Source organism: Trematomus bernacchii, unplaced genomic scaffold, assembly GCF_902827165.1.
Source record: "Trematomus bernacchii unplaced genomic scaffold, fTreBer1.1, whole genome shotgun sequence".
NCBI classification, from domain to species: Eukaryota; Metazoa; Chordata; class Actinopteri; order Perciformes; family Nototheniidae; genus Trematomus; species Trematomus bernacchii.
This window is the reverse complement of record NW_022987689.1, coordinates 7,810,316-7,828,981: the sequence shown is the minus strand read 5'-3', so window position 1 is coordinate 7,828,981 and position 18,666 is coordinate 7,810,316. Positions and strand designations below refer to the sequence as shown.

Genomic DNA, 18,666 nt, shown 5'->3' with positions numbered 1-18,666 from the left:
TGTCAGTACCATGGAGAGTTCCGTCGCTTTGCTCCATTTTGTTCCCTTCCTCCGCCAGGGGTCGCACTTCAGCCAGTTTCTCTCTGCGGAACCATCGAGTAACAGCTCCTCAGAACGGGGAGAGGAAAGAGTGTGACACACTTACCATACGAAGGTAAACAAATGATCTATTATTCCTGCCTGCACATGGTATTGTGTTTTTGTTTTATCACAGTTTGAAGTGACCACTTTTCACTCTCGTTCATTCATTCACCCGAATGTGTGTTTGTCGCTTAGCATATATTTATGTTCTGCTGGGCTAATCAATGTTAGCTGCTTTTCAATGTCAATGCTTCCTTGACTAAACGAGTAAGTGTTTGCTGTCCTTAAATTGCAATGTCACAACTGCAAAAATCCACAGCAACTCCTTTTTTATTTTTCTAAATTCGTAAAGCCTTATAGCTGACCTGCGATAGACGACAGTCTCTCTGGTCTGCTGCATGCTGTATGATCCTGTCACATGCCCCGGTCTAACTATCAGGATCCTACAGGAAGTTAATCATGATGTACATTCAAAAGCAATTAACCCCTAACCCCTGAAAAACTGAATTCATTATTGACCATTTGCTGTGTAGTCACATAAGGTCAAAACATACTATAAGCCTAAAGTAAACATATATGTAAAGTTATGGCTTCCTTATCTAAAACACCCACTGCATACAGTAGACCTGCGCTCCTAGTGCAAATCAATATGAACCTTTGTATTAATCAATAAATAAGTACATGTATAAATACATTTGCTGTGTATCGCACTTCTAAAACAAAAAACATTTGGGGAAAAGTAAAACCAAAGCAATACTGTTATATAAGACAGGATGTAAAATCCAATTGTTGAAAAAAGAGTGTATAATAGTGCATAACCGGCACAAAAACAAGAGCACACACATTTAGAGGAAACATAAATTACTGTTGTTACCTGACAGAGCTTTATTATGTGAATAGTGTGTGATCACACAGGATGACACTATATACAAGTATTTTAGTGCATTATACATTGTACATAACGGTAACTAGTAGTTTACTAACAATTTCCATGTTTAAAGCTACATGAGGGGGGCACTAACAGAGATCAGATGGAAATCTTTCCAGCTGATGTGTGGACAGGGTCTGATATTAATTAGGTGTTTTTACACATTGATGTACACATTAAAATGAAATGCCCCTGCAGTTGTTCTGCTCCTGCAGTGCATGACTCCAGCAAAAAAAGCAGCCAGATTTATTTTTGCCAGTGTTACTCGCTGCTTTGTGTGTCCCAATGATAAATGGGCACAGAATGGCCATGCTATGGGTCATTGCTCACTTGGACCACCTATACTAACAGTACTCATACATCGTAAGGTGCCTTGTGATTAAAAAACTCCCACCAAATGACAAATAGGTTCTTGTGGTGAACTAAGGGAACCTCTGCAGAATGTAACAGCAGCAGGAGTACTTAAAAGTAGAACATAACTTGTAGATACATACAGTCTACAGAACACACACTCATGCTATCTTCCTTCAGTCTTCTCCCCTTTGCATCTCATCGTCTTAATCCCTCAATGTTAATAACTCTTTCTTCTGCTTCCAGCCAAGGTTTGATGACTGTTGTGTGAGGGGTAAACCAAGATGGCCACCCGCCGTATTCCACTGGTCCTGCTAGCCTGCGGCTCCTTTAATCCCATCACCAACCAGCACATGAGGCTCTTTGAGCTGGCCAGAGACCACATGCACAGCACAGGTATGGTTTTATATTGTCTGGTTTATTTGACTTTTTGTATCTGAAAACCCTCAGGGCCAAAGGAGCTTCTGGGTAATGTCCACCAATTAATATTCTTTATGTTTACAATAAATCAAATGACTGTGTGTATTGTAAAAGAGGTTGCTCGCAGTAATTAACTAACACAGAATTATGAGCCAACAGCTCCACAGAGGTTTTTTTAGAGTCACATCATTATTTTTATTTTATGGCCTGCAAATGTTTGGTTCAGTGTCCTCACTTTCATCAGCCTTGCTTCCAGCAGCAGCAGCAGCAGCAGGCAGCTGTTTTCAGCTAACAAGCCCAGATAAACCTTCTGTCTGTGGTCTAAATAAGCACCAGATATACAAAGTCAGAAACTCACTAGCGGGATAAGAAAGTTAACAATGCAGAGTTTGTCTCAGGAGTTGGTTAAATCTGAAAGCTCAAGAGAGATTAAACCTGCCATAAACAAACTCTAAAGGAATGTTAATGTTGCTCTTTGCCTTCCTTATGTGAAAGTAGGTTATTTGCTAGCACATTAGGCATATAGGGCAATGACAGGGCTTTGTTTTTCAGCTTGTTGTGCAGCTTTAAACACCCAACATATTTGTGTTTGAATCAAGTATGAACAGGGGTTGAATTGGGCCGGGGCTGCGTGCGTGTGCGTGCGCGTGCGTGCGCGTGCGTGCGCGTGCGTGCGCAGACAGTCTGCAGCGGTACCGCCAAACCCCCGACCCGTCTTGTGACACAGAGCCCGTTTCCTACACCATCAGGGCCGGTTCTAACCAATTTGCTGCCCTATGCGAGATTTTAGCTGGCGAAATGATTTCAAACCTGTTTATCCCAATAATTATAAAGGAGTGCCTTGGAAATATTTGTTTACATAAATTGCATTTATCTCTCTCGCTCGCTCCCACGCCCACTTTAGCTGTGAGCTGCGGACGCCTGATAAGCCAACACCCCTGCACTTTCATCACTTACAGCGCCCATCGTACAGGGCAAATTAAAAGTGTAACTGGGGTGAAAAGGGTGTTACATTTACTTGCCGAAAATTAGGATGAGCGCAAACAGTCAAAAATGTTTTTTTCCCTCCCAGAGCTGCCAGCGCAGCGCCCCCCCAGATCTGGCGCCCTAGGCGACCGCCTATGTCGCCTATGCCAAAAACCGGCCCTGACTTAACCTAACAACTTATTTAATTTGTTATCACAATTACTAATGTCATGTTTTTTTTTTATTCTTGAAGAGAATGTCTTTTTTTCTGGCATTCTTCCAGGATTAACAAAAATAAGAATAACATTGAGAAAATCTTTGAAGTAAATGGCTGTTGTTAAACGCTTCCCACATTTACTTCAATCGTTCAGTAGAAAAGATAAACGTATCCAAGGAATACACAATAGAATATATAAAGAATAAATGAAAAATCTCTACAAAAGACAAATACACTACAAAAACAGAAACTTATTGACATAGGTAAAATACATCAAAAAGGCTTCAAATGTATTCAGTATTGTATGAACATGTTTGAATTGGGGGGTGGACATCACCTCCTCTAGGGGGGTCCGAGGGTATGCCCCCCCCCCGGGAAGAAATGTTTGAACATTTGAAAGTAAAATGCTTCAATCTGGTGCACTTTGAGCACACAATTACTAGAGACTAGATCTGGGGGTACAACTCTAAACACCCATATGAAAAAGATCGGTTTACATTTTAATAATCAAATAAGTATGTGAACATAACCAATAACATACCACAGCCCTCTCGCACCTCCACACAGAGCCCCCCCACATATAAAATTCCAACTTAACCCCTGAGTATGAATAATAATATTTATATATATACAACTAGTCATTTTTATGATGCTGCAGGGCCCACGTTTCACTAGACAATGTAACTATGATGTCAGCAAACACAGTCTCCTTTATATAAACCCAGGTCCAAAGCTGCTCTGAATAAGAGTCCCGGCACGGTCACATGGTCACAACGACATCATTATACCGTAACTGGTCCTGAGTCAGCTCCCACTCTTAAGATGCTTTGTGTAACTATGCACTGTGTAACATTTCAGTGGGCAGGAACTGAGAATAACGCTCTTACCATTTCCCTCTGACCCCTCACCTATAAGATCAGTTGACTAGTTTGAGTGTAACAATAGGAAAAGTACTGTTCTTGTGATGCAGGTGCAAACACATCTGTTTTTGAAACATGTTTTTTATAAACACTAGATTTAACACAATTAGCTTCTCTAGTTTAGTTGTCCAAACATGTAACATATGTATACTTATTTTGATCAAAGGGTCAGAAATGGCAGACCTTTGCTACATCCCTTAAATAAATTCAAGGTTCTTTATTGTCAATCTGACATAGCTACAGAGTAATTATGCAGTTGAAAATCTTATGTCACAGGCTTCTCCAACAATGCAACATAATAACATAACATAATAACAATAAGAGCAAGAGCAATACAAAAATAATAATAGTTATAAAAATGAAATAAAGTTATGATGTGGAATAGTGCAGTATGAGTCTATATACAAGTTATTGGAATGATATATATATATTAGGTATTAGATACATACTACTGAGTAGCAGTTGAATGTTTGAAGTTGTTTCAACAGTTCAATTTTTTTTAAATAAAGCAGCTTAATTAAATGTAAAACCCTAAATCTATGTAGCATGAAGAAACAACCTGTCATTTATGGCCCACTGTGGTAATAGCTGGGTTTTCCCTTTTCACAGTTTAGGAAAAGTAAAGGGAAATAACAAGAGTCCTTGTTCTTTTGGGGAACAAAGAAAAGTATATTGTTATGAATTAAGTATTGTTTACCTTTTCCTATCAATTAGCTTTTTAACCATAAAATACTAGTCTCCACCTGCAAGGTGTATAAACATCACCAATAAATAGAAAGTATAAAAGATAATTTTGTACAAAACAAATCTTTTAAATCTATTCCAACATTGGGAATTGCCGGGTCAAATATAACCCTAACCCTGGTGTACAGCTTTCAATTGTTATTTTCTGTAATGTTAGTTACAACAAATCATTGGTGTTATTTACCCTTAAGACAACTCAATGGTTAAAGGAGTTTCAAATCGATTACACAGTATGAGCTGTAAGTAATGACATTGTTCGATAACCCTGTTTTAAATACATCAATCATAGCATGTGTCTTCAAATGTGAGATCTGAAGAAACACTAATAATATTAACCTGAGTATCTCACAGGTCTTTGTCTACTGATTTATATTCTGGGTCTGTATCGACTGTCATGGTCCAGATAACACTGTATTAATCTTCCTCTCTCCCTTCAGGCCAGTACCAGGTGGTGGGTGGCATCGTGTCTCCAGTCAGTGATGGCTACGCAAAGCAAGGCCTGGTTCTGGCTCAGCACCGTATCGCCATGGCAAAGCTGGCGCTGCAGAGCTCCGACTGGGTCACGGTTGATGAATGGGAGAGCCAGCAGGCAGACTGGACAGAGACCGTGGTCACCATGAGGTGTAAAACAAGTGTATAGCAACATTAGAGTTCACTTCGCTTCATTTATTAAAGGTTACATGCACACATTTGTAGGATAATGTCAGCCTGCATGTCATTTTAAGATGAAATGGTGTGTGCAGCTAGTCAACACATTAAGACCTTTCATTAATAATAAAATAAGTGTCCCGTACTGTGTTTTTGTGTTGACAGAACCAAGCACATCTTATTTCCAGTTTATATCCACCACCCAGTAGCTGATAATTGCTTCTATTAGCTTTTACTCTCATCTGTTACCTCTGTTATAGTTTTCTTTGCTGACATCATCAAGTTTCAGCACAGCACCAGCAGAGTTAACAGAGTTGCTCCTCCGCTCGCCCTGCTCCTTGCCAACCTTAACTATATATACAGCAGTGTGTTGCCAGGTTCTGGTCTCTTGTAGGCCTGCCAGACTAGACTGTTTTTCATGAGGTGAAATAAGGGGCACCTGCTGTTAAATTCACTGGCAGAGATGGGATGCTGTAATTGCAAATGGCTACTTTGGACATGAGTATGTGCGAAAAGAGACAGGCATAGGTGCTATGAATAAGGCATGTCCCAGTTTACTATGCAGAAATGTGGAAGGTATTTGCAGCTGGTTCTTTTCAAGAATTCAGCCCAAGTGAATAGGGCTGCAGCTATTGATTATTTTCAATAAAGTGAAATAAGGCCATCCAAGTTACTCAAAGTCCGAGCGGATTTCTTCAAATGTATTGTTTTGTCAGTCCAAACCCAATAAGACATTCAGATGTATATATTAAACAGACAAGCAGAACATGAAAGGCTGAAAACAGCATTTTCTGCATAAAAATGCCCTTTAATGATTATCAAAAAAGTGTGCCATTATTTGTTTTGCCCAAGTCAACTAACCGTTGCAGCTCTGAAAGGGAATGAATGATGTAATGGATTTGTTTTACCTTACTCTGTGTATTACTGCACAAACTTAATCATTATTCAGGCTTATTTTTAGAAAGGTCTCTTACACTTCATTGTACTTCTTCCGCTTTATTAATTCTCCCTCTCTCCTGCTTCGGATTTCTTACAAATCCCCTCATGAGTGTTTGCGCAACAAGGGTGCTGATCAAGGCATGAAGTGGCCTGTTGTTATCCATGTCACAAGTCCTCACACACACATGCACACACACACACGCATGCACGCACACACGCACACACACACACACACACACACACCCACCTTCTAGAACACCTATAAGAGGCTTAACTTGAAAAATAGTTTTATTTCTATTTTTAAAAGTTCCTCTGTCAAGCATCAATCTTTTTTCCTTTAATTATTCAGTTCAGTTTGATAAAGATTTCTATGCATGATGTTTATATTAAAATGTTGTCCATTAATGAAAAGAATTAGGCAAATTATGTTTTAATACTTGACTAGTTACTGGTGACAAGATGAATAAATAAATAAATATAAATACTCAATATTAGTAAGGAAAATCTATGTATTACCATTACCAAAGACATGAATCGTAATCTTTGCTTGTCATGCAGGTATCATTATGGCCGTATCTTGAAGGAGTATGAGCGGAGCACAGGAGAGCACAAAGACTCCAGTGGAAACCCCTCTCCCCTCTCAAGTAAGAACCTCTCACTGTTGTGAACTTGCGATCAGCTCAGAAACCCTTTGACCTCTGTCGGTTTCCGGCATTATATATCTGGTGTTAATCTGTGGCGTTGGGTGGGAATTTCTCTATTATTGAGATGGCAATGTTTGATTGGTTCACCATTTTGGTCAGAGTAAATGTAAACGTATTTCATGATTTCCCATGAAATTGAATACATATATCATGCTCCCCAGAGGATGAACACATCCCTTTGTGTCGAACCACAGCCTCACAGATTCACTGTCACTGAGTGGTTGTAGCCTCTTAAGGCCTATATACAAATGACATTCTTCCAAATTACCAAACACACAGTGCCTGATTTTTTGAGTATATTCCTTCATCACGTCTTTGCCAAGCCCTCTACAGAGTTGGGGTTAAGGATTTGCGTCAATACCACATAATGGGCCTGTGCTCCTGACCAACAGTGATTAGAGAGTATTAGGGATAGGTTTAATACTTTGAAAACTTTTGTGCATGTGTGTTGTATAACTGAAAGCAATACAATTAGTGTTCAGGAACAACATCCAACAACTAAACAACCATGAAAACATCTATCAAACAATATTATGATTTTAGTTTTGTCTTCTAATCAAAAGCCACATGTTTAGCTTTAGCCTTCAGCCCCATAGATATTTAAGTAATGTATTTCTTTACAACTAGTTAATCAGATCTAGTGATGTCAGGTCAAGACTCAAATACAACTTTTTCCATTATTATAGGATTGCCAACTTTTGTAGTTTCATTGTGAAGTTGGCAAACACCAACTGAAATATTTCCATGAATTAAAAACCAGCACCATCTGAGGAATATGTAACTCTTTGCCATTATACAGTATAACATATATATATATATATATATATATATATATATATATATATATATATATATATATTCAAGAAGTACCTTTGGCCCCTCATTGCGCATCAACTTTTTTTCCTGAACTTTATTCCATGCTATGTTTTATAATTTTATTTTTATGATAAATATCAGTCACCATTTCTCCGCCCTCTCCCCTCAGGCCCCTGTTCCCAGTTGAAGCTCCTGTGTGGAGCTGATTTCCTCGACACTTTCCAGGTCCCTGACCTGTGGCTGGACGACCACGTTGAGGAGGTGGCGGGACATTTCGGACTCATCTGCGTCAGTCGGGGGGGGCTTCATCCCGAGCGAGCCGTGGCCGCGTCAGACACTCTCTCGCGCCACAGTCATAACATTTTCCTGGTGAGGGAATGGGTGAGGAACGAGACGAGCGCCACCGAGGTCCGCCGGGCTCTGAGAGGGGGCCTGAGCGTGAAATACTTGATCCCAGACTCTGTGATAGAATATATTCACCAGCACAACCTCTACACGGAGGACAGCGAGAGGAGAAATAAGGGCACAGTGCTGAGGCCGCTCGCCAAACAGGCAACACAGCCAGGGAAGAGTCTGGATGACTGATAGCTGAGCATGAAGGCCTTGAAGTGTGAACTCACTCACAGATCAGTGCTTCTCTTCAGGGACTGGACGCTCGGCTAACTTCCACTGGACTGCAGAGTGATAGAGCTCTGCACATCCTGCTAAGAGACACACAATGGCCCAAATGTGTTTTTCCAGGCATCACTTGTTGTTAGTAAGAACATTTTCACCGTGCTGTGGTGTGTTTTCAATCATACACTTGGAGTGTTGCGAACACTGAGCCTCATCTTTGTGCCACAGGGCCAATAAACATTTGTAGTTTTTGTAGTGTACTTGTAGTTTTACATATCACACCATTGCAGAGTTGGATACATTTAAATAAAATACTATATATTTAAAGTATTTAAGTCTGACTGGTGTTTTTCCGTTGCAGCTCTCAGCATTTAAGACATTATAAGGTAATGAGTCCACATCCTCCTAACAACCCAAATACCTAATATATGTATAAAATACAACTCATGCGACCCTTTTAGAGATACAATTATAAACCGTTATTTAAACAGTGACAGGCTTTCCATTTTACAATAAGAGCTAACAAACAATTGATTTTCACAAGAACAAACAATTGATGTTCCTTCTTTTCTTAAAAGCAGCCAACATGGGAAATCATTTCACAATAGACAATGGTTGTGGAATGTAGTTCAAGGTGCGAAATCCATTTAATAGTTCAAGGTGCGAAATCCATTTAATAGTTCAAGGTGCGAAATCCATTTAAATGTGTCAAAGTTGTTTTTAAAACTGACACAATGGTGTGAATTTTGTTTCATAAATGTGTGATTATCCTGGAGAAATCTTATATTTATGTATACATTATTTGGGCCTTATATCTGAAAACCTAAGGATCTGCTTTTGAAATGCAGCCGTGTGTTGTGTATATTTTATGTATATTAGATTGTGTGCATTAGTCCCAAGGCTACCAAAACTCCCCATGTGTACATTTTTAATTGAAGAATACTAGATACTGTTTTAAATTTGCTCACATATAAAGATCATTGTTAGTGTTTCTACTCTGCAGCAGCCTCCAAACAGCAATTTATTGTGGAGCTATTCAGTTCCCCAATTATCATCCACACACTGCGTCTGTGAGCCTGTGTTTTTTTTCTTCCACCAAACGATTTAAAGTAATCCTGACAGTTGCTCAGCTACAGAAGGTGTTTTTTCATTGAGGCCAATGGCTGAAAGCGCCACTGTGACTGATACTGACTGGCATCCTTTGAGCGGTGGTGTGTCTTTGTGTGTGTCTTTGTCTGTGTCCCAGTCAGCAAAGGATTTAGACAGTTGGTTTGCTGCAGCTAGCCTTTTAAAAGAGATTATCAAATTAATTGAGTTATTTAGGCGAAACAAAAGTGGTGACAGTCCCTATTGTGCTACATTTAATTGTTTCAGTTGGATCCTTTTAAGCTCAGGTGGTTCTGCTTTTGTATTTCGCTGCATATTATTCACACTGTGTGCTTTACATCCACTTGCTGATACGTAATAGAACTTTGTATGATTTCACTCCATTAGGCTGATTGGTTTTTGCCCTGTATGTTGATTATTACTCTGATTGATTATAAGATATTACTAATCTTATACAACAGAACTATGCCAAATCTGCCACACGTGGAACTCCCTATAAGTGCGCTTGTGTCAATTAATAAAGGAAGTGTATTCATCCTAATCCCAAATAGATGGAGTAAGCACTCTCTAACATAAAGCTACTCCACATTATGTATGCATGCCTCATTTTCCCAGCATCCAATATGCTGGAATAGCGTGGTGAGGATTGAGTGTTACGTGGAGGGGGAGTGGGAGGTAATCGGATTAAAGTGAATTTGGTTCAAATTGAGGCTTTTGACAGCAGGTTCTGCACTCTGGAGCAAGTAGCTGTCCACAGCAGACCTCTTCATCATTCACTGGGAGTAAAGAGAGCAGCAACCGCCAACATGCCAGTCGATTTGAACGGATATTGGAAAATGATTTCCAGCGATAACTTCGAGGACTACCTGAAGGCTCTTGGTGAGTTTGCAGCAGGGGAGAGTGGAGGACAGGCCTACTAAAGAGAGAGGCAAGGGGGGAAATGTTTCATCACTGGAGCTTTTAATAGCAAAGTAGTTATTGTAAACCTATAAATACAGTACTACTATTTCAACTTTAGTTAAGCGAGATTGCAGCTATTGCACGATGTAGTACATTAATGAGAGAAATCCACATTTGTTGACATAATTAATATCTTCCAATTACTTTTATATAAAAACTATAGAATACAAAATCATTGTTTATTAAAAAAATACAACTCAACAGAAATGGACCAAATTACCATAACTGAATAAAAAGTATGTCTTAAGGGAAAAGTGTATGTGCTTTGAACTGTATTAGTCTATTGAAACAGAGAGTTTCTCATGTTTCTGACTGGTTTTCTCACCCTTCTCTGGAACCCGTTGCAGATGTAAATGTTGCCATCAGGAAAATTGCCACCTTGTTGAAGCCTGATAAGGACATTTCCCACGTTGGGGACCACATAGTCATCAAAACCCTCAGCACATTCAAAAACTACAACATGGACTTCCATGTGGGCAAGGAGTTTGAGGAGGATCTGTCTGGAGTGGATGACAGGAAATGCATGGTGAGAATGTTTAGACAATGTAACCAGAAGGGGTTTATTATAAATACTAATTAATGTGCTGTATCACACTTTTGAGAAACCTATTGAACCTTACCGGCTTCATCTTAGTGCAAATCCTGTGTGCATATAAACTAACAGTTCTGTTTGGCACACCTCCAGACTGTAATGAGCATATGGTGTAGTGAGACTGTATACAAAACCCCATCTACTTACAAAACGTTCTTTAAACTTCTCACACTCAATGTGAATGAACTGCTGTGAGACCGGTGTCGGATACCGCAGGAAAAGAAAGTGAGAGAGAAAGAGAAATAAGTAGAGACTCAAGTTCTTTTAATCAGATTATGTCCCTGAATACTGAATAGGATCAAAGATTATCTGGGGTCCCCCTTGAAAAGCTTTTTTATATGCTGATTATAGAAAAGCTGTTTGGAGGGTGGCTGAGAGAAAAGGGTCATGTGTGTCTGTATTTGCAGATATCGGAATCGTTATTTATGGGAAAATGTTTAACATACCTCTATGTATATGTGCATGCATCTGCATTGATTTGAAAAACTTCTACACTAGTGCATGATGTGCTATAATCCCATTTTCCTCCTGGCCTCATGCAGACCACCATCTCTTGGGATGGAGACAAGCTGGTGTGTGTGCAGAAGGGGGAGATAGAAGGGAGAGGCTGGACCCACTGGGTGGATGGAGATGAGCTTCATCTGGTAAGAAAACATCAGCTTCTGCCATGAATAATAATTTATGCAATTTGGACACTTTAATCCAAATCCAAAATGCCTCTTAGCACAGTATGTGCGGTGCATTTATTATAATGTGTGACTCTTGAATTAGCCCACAAGCTCCAGCAGTGCAATTTATTGTGTGAACTGCATGTGTATGATACTAATTTACTGCCAAGTAAATCATATATGTTTACCCCTAAAGTAACTGTTTTAAGAGGAAAAACACACTTGTATATTCTAATTCTTAAGCGTTCCAGTGATCAAGCACATAACAGCCACGTTATTATCTTGACTTTCCAATCTAATTTCTGTTAGAAGAACTTCAATAACTTTCTCTCCTCCTAAATTCACAGTGAGGCATGTAATGAAAGCATTAGCATCTGAAAAGACTTTAAAGTAATGGCTATCACATTACCATTTTCATTAGCTCAGCATTATCAGATTACCCTCTGTGTGATTACTGCTATCAAAGCTAGGCACAAAATGATCTGCCAAATGATCTGGTATATGCTATGCCAACAGATGTTTTCAATCAGCGGGCATGAAATTAGATATTAGTTGGAAGTTTCCTAGAGCTGGCAGAGGGTTATGAATGTTGCGCAACAGTGGCCTCTGGTGGCAGAAAACTCTTTGCAATTTGGATGGTCGAAAGGATTCTATCAAACTGTTGCTGCCCTTTAAAATCCCCCTTAATTAAACTGAATACTGAACTGTGAATGACCTCTTGAATAATATACTAATAATTAACATATCCTCAGAACCTACCATCTATTTAATGTTGCTATGTTAGTCAAAGGTTTGTCTGTGATTGTAAGAAGTACAGTAGACAGTAGGGCTTAAGATCTATAATTCTCCTGGTCATTTTCATTGGTCAATATTACATTCTGAGTCAGATCTAAAAATATCTAAAACAAATGTATTGTCTGTTGTTACCTGCAGGAGCTGAGAGCCGGTGGAGTTGTTAGCCAGCAGGTGTTCAAGAAGTCCTAAACTGGCTCTAACTGAACAGGATTGCGCCCCCGGTTGACATCGGCCTAAACAGACACACCAGAAACATCCCATGCCTCTGACATCCAATCCTACATCTCTCCATAATGTCCATCTATACATGTGTTTTGCTGTATTGAAAATGTCATGAAACACACAGTTATATTCCATCATAACTACTTTTCCAAAGCAAATTCAGAGGGGCAGGGGCATTATGTATCATGTAACATCACAACATGCAATACTCTATCTGTCTCAGGGTGGGAGCTCTTTTGATTAACAGTTTAGAAGTGTTGGCTGCATGCATACTGCTACTGGAGGTGAAACTAATCTGAAATGACCTAAAGTGATGAATGGCATTGAAGACAAGAGAGCGTGGGTTAATCCCATTTTAGTTCCCTTAAAAATTGCTTTGGATGGCAAAAAATACAAATCTGAGTGTGTTTGAGGGCTGTAAACTTCTTCACTACTGATGCTTAGTCTCCAGAATGGATATATATGTAATGATGTGTATTTATCCCTCCCAGTTCCTTTGGGAATGTGCCAATATAGTAAAATGAATGAATCAATAAAGTAAACAATGCTTAATTATGTCAGTTGTCTTTGTCTGAGAGCCACTGCCATTTATTTTGTTAATTAGACTTGTTAGATTTGGAATGTATTCGTTTGGTAGTTCAGTCATACAAAACATAAATTATTGCTTATCATTAATCCAAGTTTCTCAGGCCAACACATCAGCTGTGGTAGCTCTTTTTATCTAAAAATTAGGGCTGTCAGTCGATTAAAAATATTTAATCGCGATTAATCGCATGATTGTCCATAGTTAATCGCGATTAATCGCAAATTAATCGCACATTTTTTATCTGTTCTAAATGTACCTTAGAGGGATATTTTTCAAGTTTTTAATACTCTTATCAACATATGAGTGGACAAATATGCTTTATATGTTTGTTTATTATCATTTGAACAATGACAAATATTCTCATGAATATTAAACACAACAACCTCTGAACATTACAAATATTCGCCTCAATTCAACCTGGAACCTCTCTCATACAATAATACTGTGTGTATGTGTGTGTGTGTGTGTGTGTGTGTGTACACTGATGAATCGTTGGAGCTATGTGCAGCTCAAGGCATAATATACTCGAATGGGAGCTGCCTGGACGCTGCAATCATGTTGCGCGTACTATCCGTGCTGAGTGTGCTGACTTTTCGTACAATGTCCCACTGCATAAAGTCAAGTGCTCGGCGCAGTTGTCGGCGAAATGTCATTGAAACAGCTCCTTATATCCGTTAGCGCAGCGAGCTAGCACCAGATGCTAACAACAACAACACGTAAGGTGTGCCTCGCTCGCGCGAGTCGCGCCACACATACACACTCCCTCCCGGTCCTCCCGATGGCCAGTCCGGGCCTGCCGGTGAGCGTGGAAGTGTGGTCTGCCACAAGCGGGCGGCAGGAGCGGGGCTGTCAGCATCAGCTTGTCGATGGTATTCACTCGATGCGCTCTGAAACTACGGCGGCCGAGGACAAAAAATACACATGCGTTAATCGCGTTAAAATAATTAGTGGCGTTAATTTTTTTTTGCGTTAACGCGTTATTAACGCGTTAACTTGACAGCCCTACTAAAAATGCTTTTACAGACTTGCACAAGGTCTATCATGGCCTCTGCTTGAGAGTTTCAGTGAGTGAAGTGAAGCCTGCGGAGCTGTGGCCAGACAACTCGAGCCCCGCTGTGCTCTGAATCAGCTAATCTGTCAACTCACTCTGTGCATTGCCATTAGCAATTGGGCAGTCAGCTGTCCAACTCACTTGCTCATTCTTTGCTGCTGCTGCTCGCTCTGCGGTTCAGCGTCCTGCCGCTTTTTGTGCATTCACAACCTGCCAATCCCTGCATCTACCTGCAGGCTCTGATTATGTATGGTTCCACAGGGGGCTGTTATTGATCTCTCCCTGCTCTGGCTATGGCTGGTTACAAAAAATGATGGTCTCAGGGAGGTGGCCCAAACAGAGTCTGGCGCCAGGCTGAAATCTCCATTTGCATTTGTTCTCAATAAAACATTTCTACTGAGTGCAAGTCTGGACTGGAGGAAGGTCAGTTACTCAACTCATATTTTGACCAGCAATCAACAGACAGGAGAGGATTTTAAGCCATTGCTCAATTTAAAAGTTCCACTATGCTAGAAAATGTGTTTCTTTTGGCTGTTTAACCTTCACTTTGCAGAATGATGTAAGTGCAGAATTTTACACTGTGAAACAGTTTTGACATTAATCTGCTGAAAGCTTAACCGTGCTCACTGTTAGGAAAATATCACTCGACACCAGGTTGAGAATCAATAATCAGGTAGCCTACTAATTTATTCTTGCAAGAAGGAGCAGAGTTAAATCACATACAAAGGATATGGTTTAACTCACACACATGGGGTATGTTGCTCAACGGAGCAGGAAAAACATCAGGCTTATATAGTCCAAAATACAGGAGATAACAACAAAGTCGTAAATCGAGGTGGCGCTAATATCAGCCGCGGGTGTCGGAAAAGCGTCGGGTCATCTGCGATGGGTCATCTGTGACGTCTTCTGGACTTCCTTCACGCCTCATAGAAATTAGATATGTAGGAGACAACAAGTATGTGTCTGTCTCCTCATAAAGATCAACAACCTGAAATGCCCTGCCTCCTCCTATCACAAGAAGAGGCAGCTGCAAGGTCGTACACAGTTCAGAATCACACATGATATCAGTGCATTAAAACAAACCCAAAGAGGAGACAACAGTATTTTCTCCAACACTCACCTTTAATATGGTGTTTAGCTTTGTACAGTTTAGGACCACACATGATTATGTGAACTCACAACAAACTTGCAAAACAAATCATTCTTACATGGACACATAATATCATATCATATTGTACCGAGAGAATGGATGGTGAAGTCGTGTGTCCAGTGGTTTAAGTAAAGACTTTAGTCCTGGTTGATTTAGTGACTCCTGTGGTAACTGGGTGTATTTCTGTGAATATTTTAGGGGTTGCACCACTGACAATGCGTATACCATATAGAAAGTTATATAGTGAGTGTGTGACCATTTAATGCCTATTAGTTTATTTGCCAACATAAATTGTATCAACATTTGAGTTTGATATGATGAAAATCACAAGGATTATAACTTGAAACTTTAAAAAAACCATAACAGAAAGAAATTATTATTCACAATCAATGCATTCATTGAATTATTTCACATAAGTCACAAATGCTTGACCTTTTTTAAACTAGTTGAACTCCAGTTACCTCTTTGGTCACATTTCTAGGTATTCTGGATCAGCAGTTGTACATGCCACAGAGAAGAACAAATAAAGAGCACACACTGTTGGCAGATGTTACAAAACAACTTCTCCGTCTGTACATTGTACACTGAAACATCAGGGCAGTGTCTCCATGTGTACGTGTGTAAAGGTGCATGTGAGAGAAAGCTTGCTGTGTGTGTGTGTGTGTGTGTGTGTGTGTGTGTGTGTGTGTGTGTGTGTGTGTGTGTGTGTGTGTGTGTGTGTGTGTGTGTGTGTGTGTGTGTGTGTGTGTGTGTGTGTGTGTGTGTGTGCACCCACATAAATGCCTATCGCAAGCCCCTCCAATGACCATGTAAAGACGGGAAGAGAAGGGTGAGTCCCCCCCTCCCGCTCCAAAAACAACTACCACTGCCAATCCTGTTCAAGCCATAAACCCACTTATCAATAGTTATCTGCCCTCATTGCCCCTGATTCTATAAAAGCAGGAGGACACCCTGCACCTTTCCCCTCTATACACTGTCTAAAGTCTACACACACATCAGCGTCACCAGCTGCCATCATGCCTGCAGACTTCAGTGGGAAATGGATACTGGAGAACAATGACATATTTGAGGAGTATTTGAAAGTGTTGGGTAAGAAATGTTTAATTTAGGTCTGGGATGTCTTAGTGATGTGTTAAGTGATGTTACAGGTTGAGCAGCGGAAGAGACATATGTATCCAATCCCATGCATCTGTAAATATTGTTTTTTTTGTACAGTTCAATGTATTCTGTGGCTAATGCAACAAAGTTATTCTAAGGTTATTTCACCCCAGATTCTTATGTAAACACTTGTATGATGTCAACTACTAAAATGCTCTCAATATTGCATCCCTGTAAAATATAATGTATGCACTACTATAATCTGTCTTCTCTGGAAAGATGTCTTAATTCACTCTCTGTATTCTGGCTCCAGACATTGACTTTGCTACAAGGAAAATTGCCATCTCCCTGTCTCAGACCAAAGTTATATCCCAAGATGAAGACAAGTTTACCGTCAAAACGCTGAGCACCTTCAGGAATTATGAACTCTCCTTCACTGTAGGGGTAGAGTTTGACGAGCACACCAAGGGACTAGACAACCGAAACATCAAGGTGGGTTGACCTCTCAGATACGGAGTCCTTGAAGTGAAAAATAAGTCAGTGATAGTTTATCTGATGACTCAATGTTTTTCATATTGCCTGGTTGCTTTTCAGACAGTGAGAACATGTTATGTAAGTGTGTGCGGGGCAATGGTTGGTCTCTGTGTGTATTATCAAGTCAAGGAAAGAGAGGGGGGGGGCTCTCATTATGACATCCAATAGCTTTGTTCCACAAAATGGCGTGCTAATGGTGCTTCAGTTACTTGCAGGCATATTTGCATTGATTATCAAGCTGCAAGTAAGAAGAAGATGTTGTTTAAAGAGTTAAATTAAATGTAATAAGACTTGTGAAATAAGGGAAAGCATCACATTTTAGAGGCGAGTAAAATAACTAATAATGAATTAAGGTTATTTGTTGATAGTATCCTACTATTTTGAAACATTATCAGCATAATAGTAAGAATTTTCACTTATACGACATAGCGACTGATACATGTCTTTATGAAGTCTACACTTAGCACTTGTTTCATCCAGTGCTAATTACACAACGGGATGAAAGCAAGCCTAAATTGTCTTCTAAATGGTCCACAATCTTCGTGGTGGCAGTAACCTTTAAGTCAGAACATTGAGCATGTTTGTTGTCATTTCATTTCATTTCAAACCTTTATTTAACCAGATTGGTCCTATTGAGATCATAGATCTCTTTTTCAAGGGAGACCTGCAAAGGTAGTAAAGGTAGTGATGGAATTTAAAGAGGATTTATATTAGTGACAGGGGAATCTTTTTTTTTGACTACACTCTTAAGTTATTTACTTTTGAATGTACATTAAATATTAAATTAAAGTATTTCATAAATGCACTTTGTGACTTCTTGTAGTGTCTTGTGACCTGGGAGGGGGACAAGCTGGTGTGCACGCAGAAAGGAGAGAAGGCTAACCGTGGCTGGAAACACTGGATCGAAGGAGACAAACTCTTCCTGGTGGGTTGACAGTATCTGTCATGATAATTAGATTTCTGCTGAATGATTTGAACCAGAACACGGCCTGATGATGAATAAAAGAGAAATGTGTTGGATTAGTAGGATGTATTGCACAGCAGAATGTGATTATTGAGTATGATGAGGACACTGTTATTGCTCTCATTTTTCTCTAATTATCCTTCTTTCCTCCCACAGGAGCTGACGTGTGAAGATGTAGTTTGTGTGCAGGTGTTCAAGAGAAAAGCATAAACGGAAATATCTGGGTTTTTTGTATTTGCACATACTCCTCAATAACATGTTTTCCCAAACGTATACAAACAAAATGAATAAAAGTGCTTTTCAGAATGACGTGTTGTGTATTAATAGAGACAAACCTGATTTTCTAATGAATTTTCTAATAACATTTCACCTCACATAAGGTGGCTGAAAGTGTATCAACAAATCTTTTTGTTCCCTGTACAACACTTGATAATAACTATAACAACCTAAAATACCTCTTCATTATGGAGTGTGACAGCATGCAATGCAGTCACATCCTGCACAAAAGACTAATAAGCTCACTTTAAGAAGGGTTATAATAACACTGTTTTACACATTTTATAAAACACATCCTCCACAGGGGCCTTTTA

General features: G+C 39.7%; 2 protein-coding genes across 2 annotated transcripts; both read left to right on the top strand.

Moving 5' to 3' along the window:
- The first annotated feature begins 82 nt into the window (after nt 1-82).
- Nucleotides 83-18,382, top strand: LOC117488585. The gene is made up of 12 exons (XM_034137581.1): nt 83-154; nt 1,607-1,756; nt 5,065-5,248; nt 6,773-6,858; nt 7,904-8,318; nt 10,181-10,335; nt 10,764-10,942; nt 11,551-11,652; nt 16,386-16,569; nt 16,892-17,070; nt 17,936-18,037; nt 18,233-18,382. The coding sequence occupies exons 2-12, from the start codon at nt 1,645-1,647 to the stop codon at nt 18,284-18,286; spliced, it is 1,752 nt and encodes a 583-aa protein (XP_033993472.1). The 5' UTR covers nt 83-154; nt 1,607-1,644; the 3' UTR covers nt 18,287-18,382.
- rbp1.1 (retinol binding protein 1, cellular, tandem duplicate 1) lies at nt 10,187-13,245 on the top strand. Its single transcript, XM_034137406.1, has 4 exons — nt 10,187-10,335; nt 10,764-10,942; nt 11,551-11,652; nt 12,610-13,245. Exons 1-4 carry the CDS (start codon nt 10,263-10,265, stop codon nt 12,658-12,660), a joined length of 405 nt encoding a protein of 134 aa, XP_033993297.1. The 5' UTR covers nt 10,187-10,262; the 3' UTR covers nt 12,661-13,245.
- Nucleotides 18,383-18,666: the final 284 nt, after the last annotated feature.

What these genes read in the sequence shown, in the direction of transcription:
- LOC117488585 (XM_034137581.1), top strand. Translation starts at nt 1,645, where the DNA reads ATGGCCACCCGCCGTATTCCACTGGTCCTGCTAGCCTGCGGCTCCTTT. An exon ending in GGGAAGAGTCTGGATGACTG is followed by an intron (nt 8,319 to 10,180) that starts ATAGCTGAGCAT and finishes TTTTGACAGCAG; the next exon opens with GTTCTGCACTCTGGAGCAAG. An exon ending in GGACTACCTGAAGGCTCTTG is followed by an intron (nt 10,336 to 10,763) that starts GTGAGTTTGCAG and finishes AACCCGTTGCAG; the next exon opens with ATGTAAATGTTGCCATCAGG.
- rbp1.1 (XM_034137406.1), top strand. Translation starts at nt 10,263, where the DNA reads ATGCCAGTCGATTTGAACGGATATTGGAAAATGATTTCCAGCGATAAC. An exon ending in TGGATGACAGGAAATGCATG is followed by an intron (nt 10,943 to 11,550) that starts GTGAGAATGTTT and finishes GGCCTCATGCAG; the next exon opens with ACCACCATCTCTTGGGATGG. An exon ending in ATGGAGATGAGCTTCATCTG is followed by an intron (nt 11,653 to 12,609) that starts GTAAGAAAACAT and finishes TGTTACCTGCAG; the next exon opens with GAGCTGAGAGCCGGTGGAGT.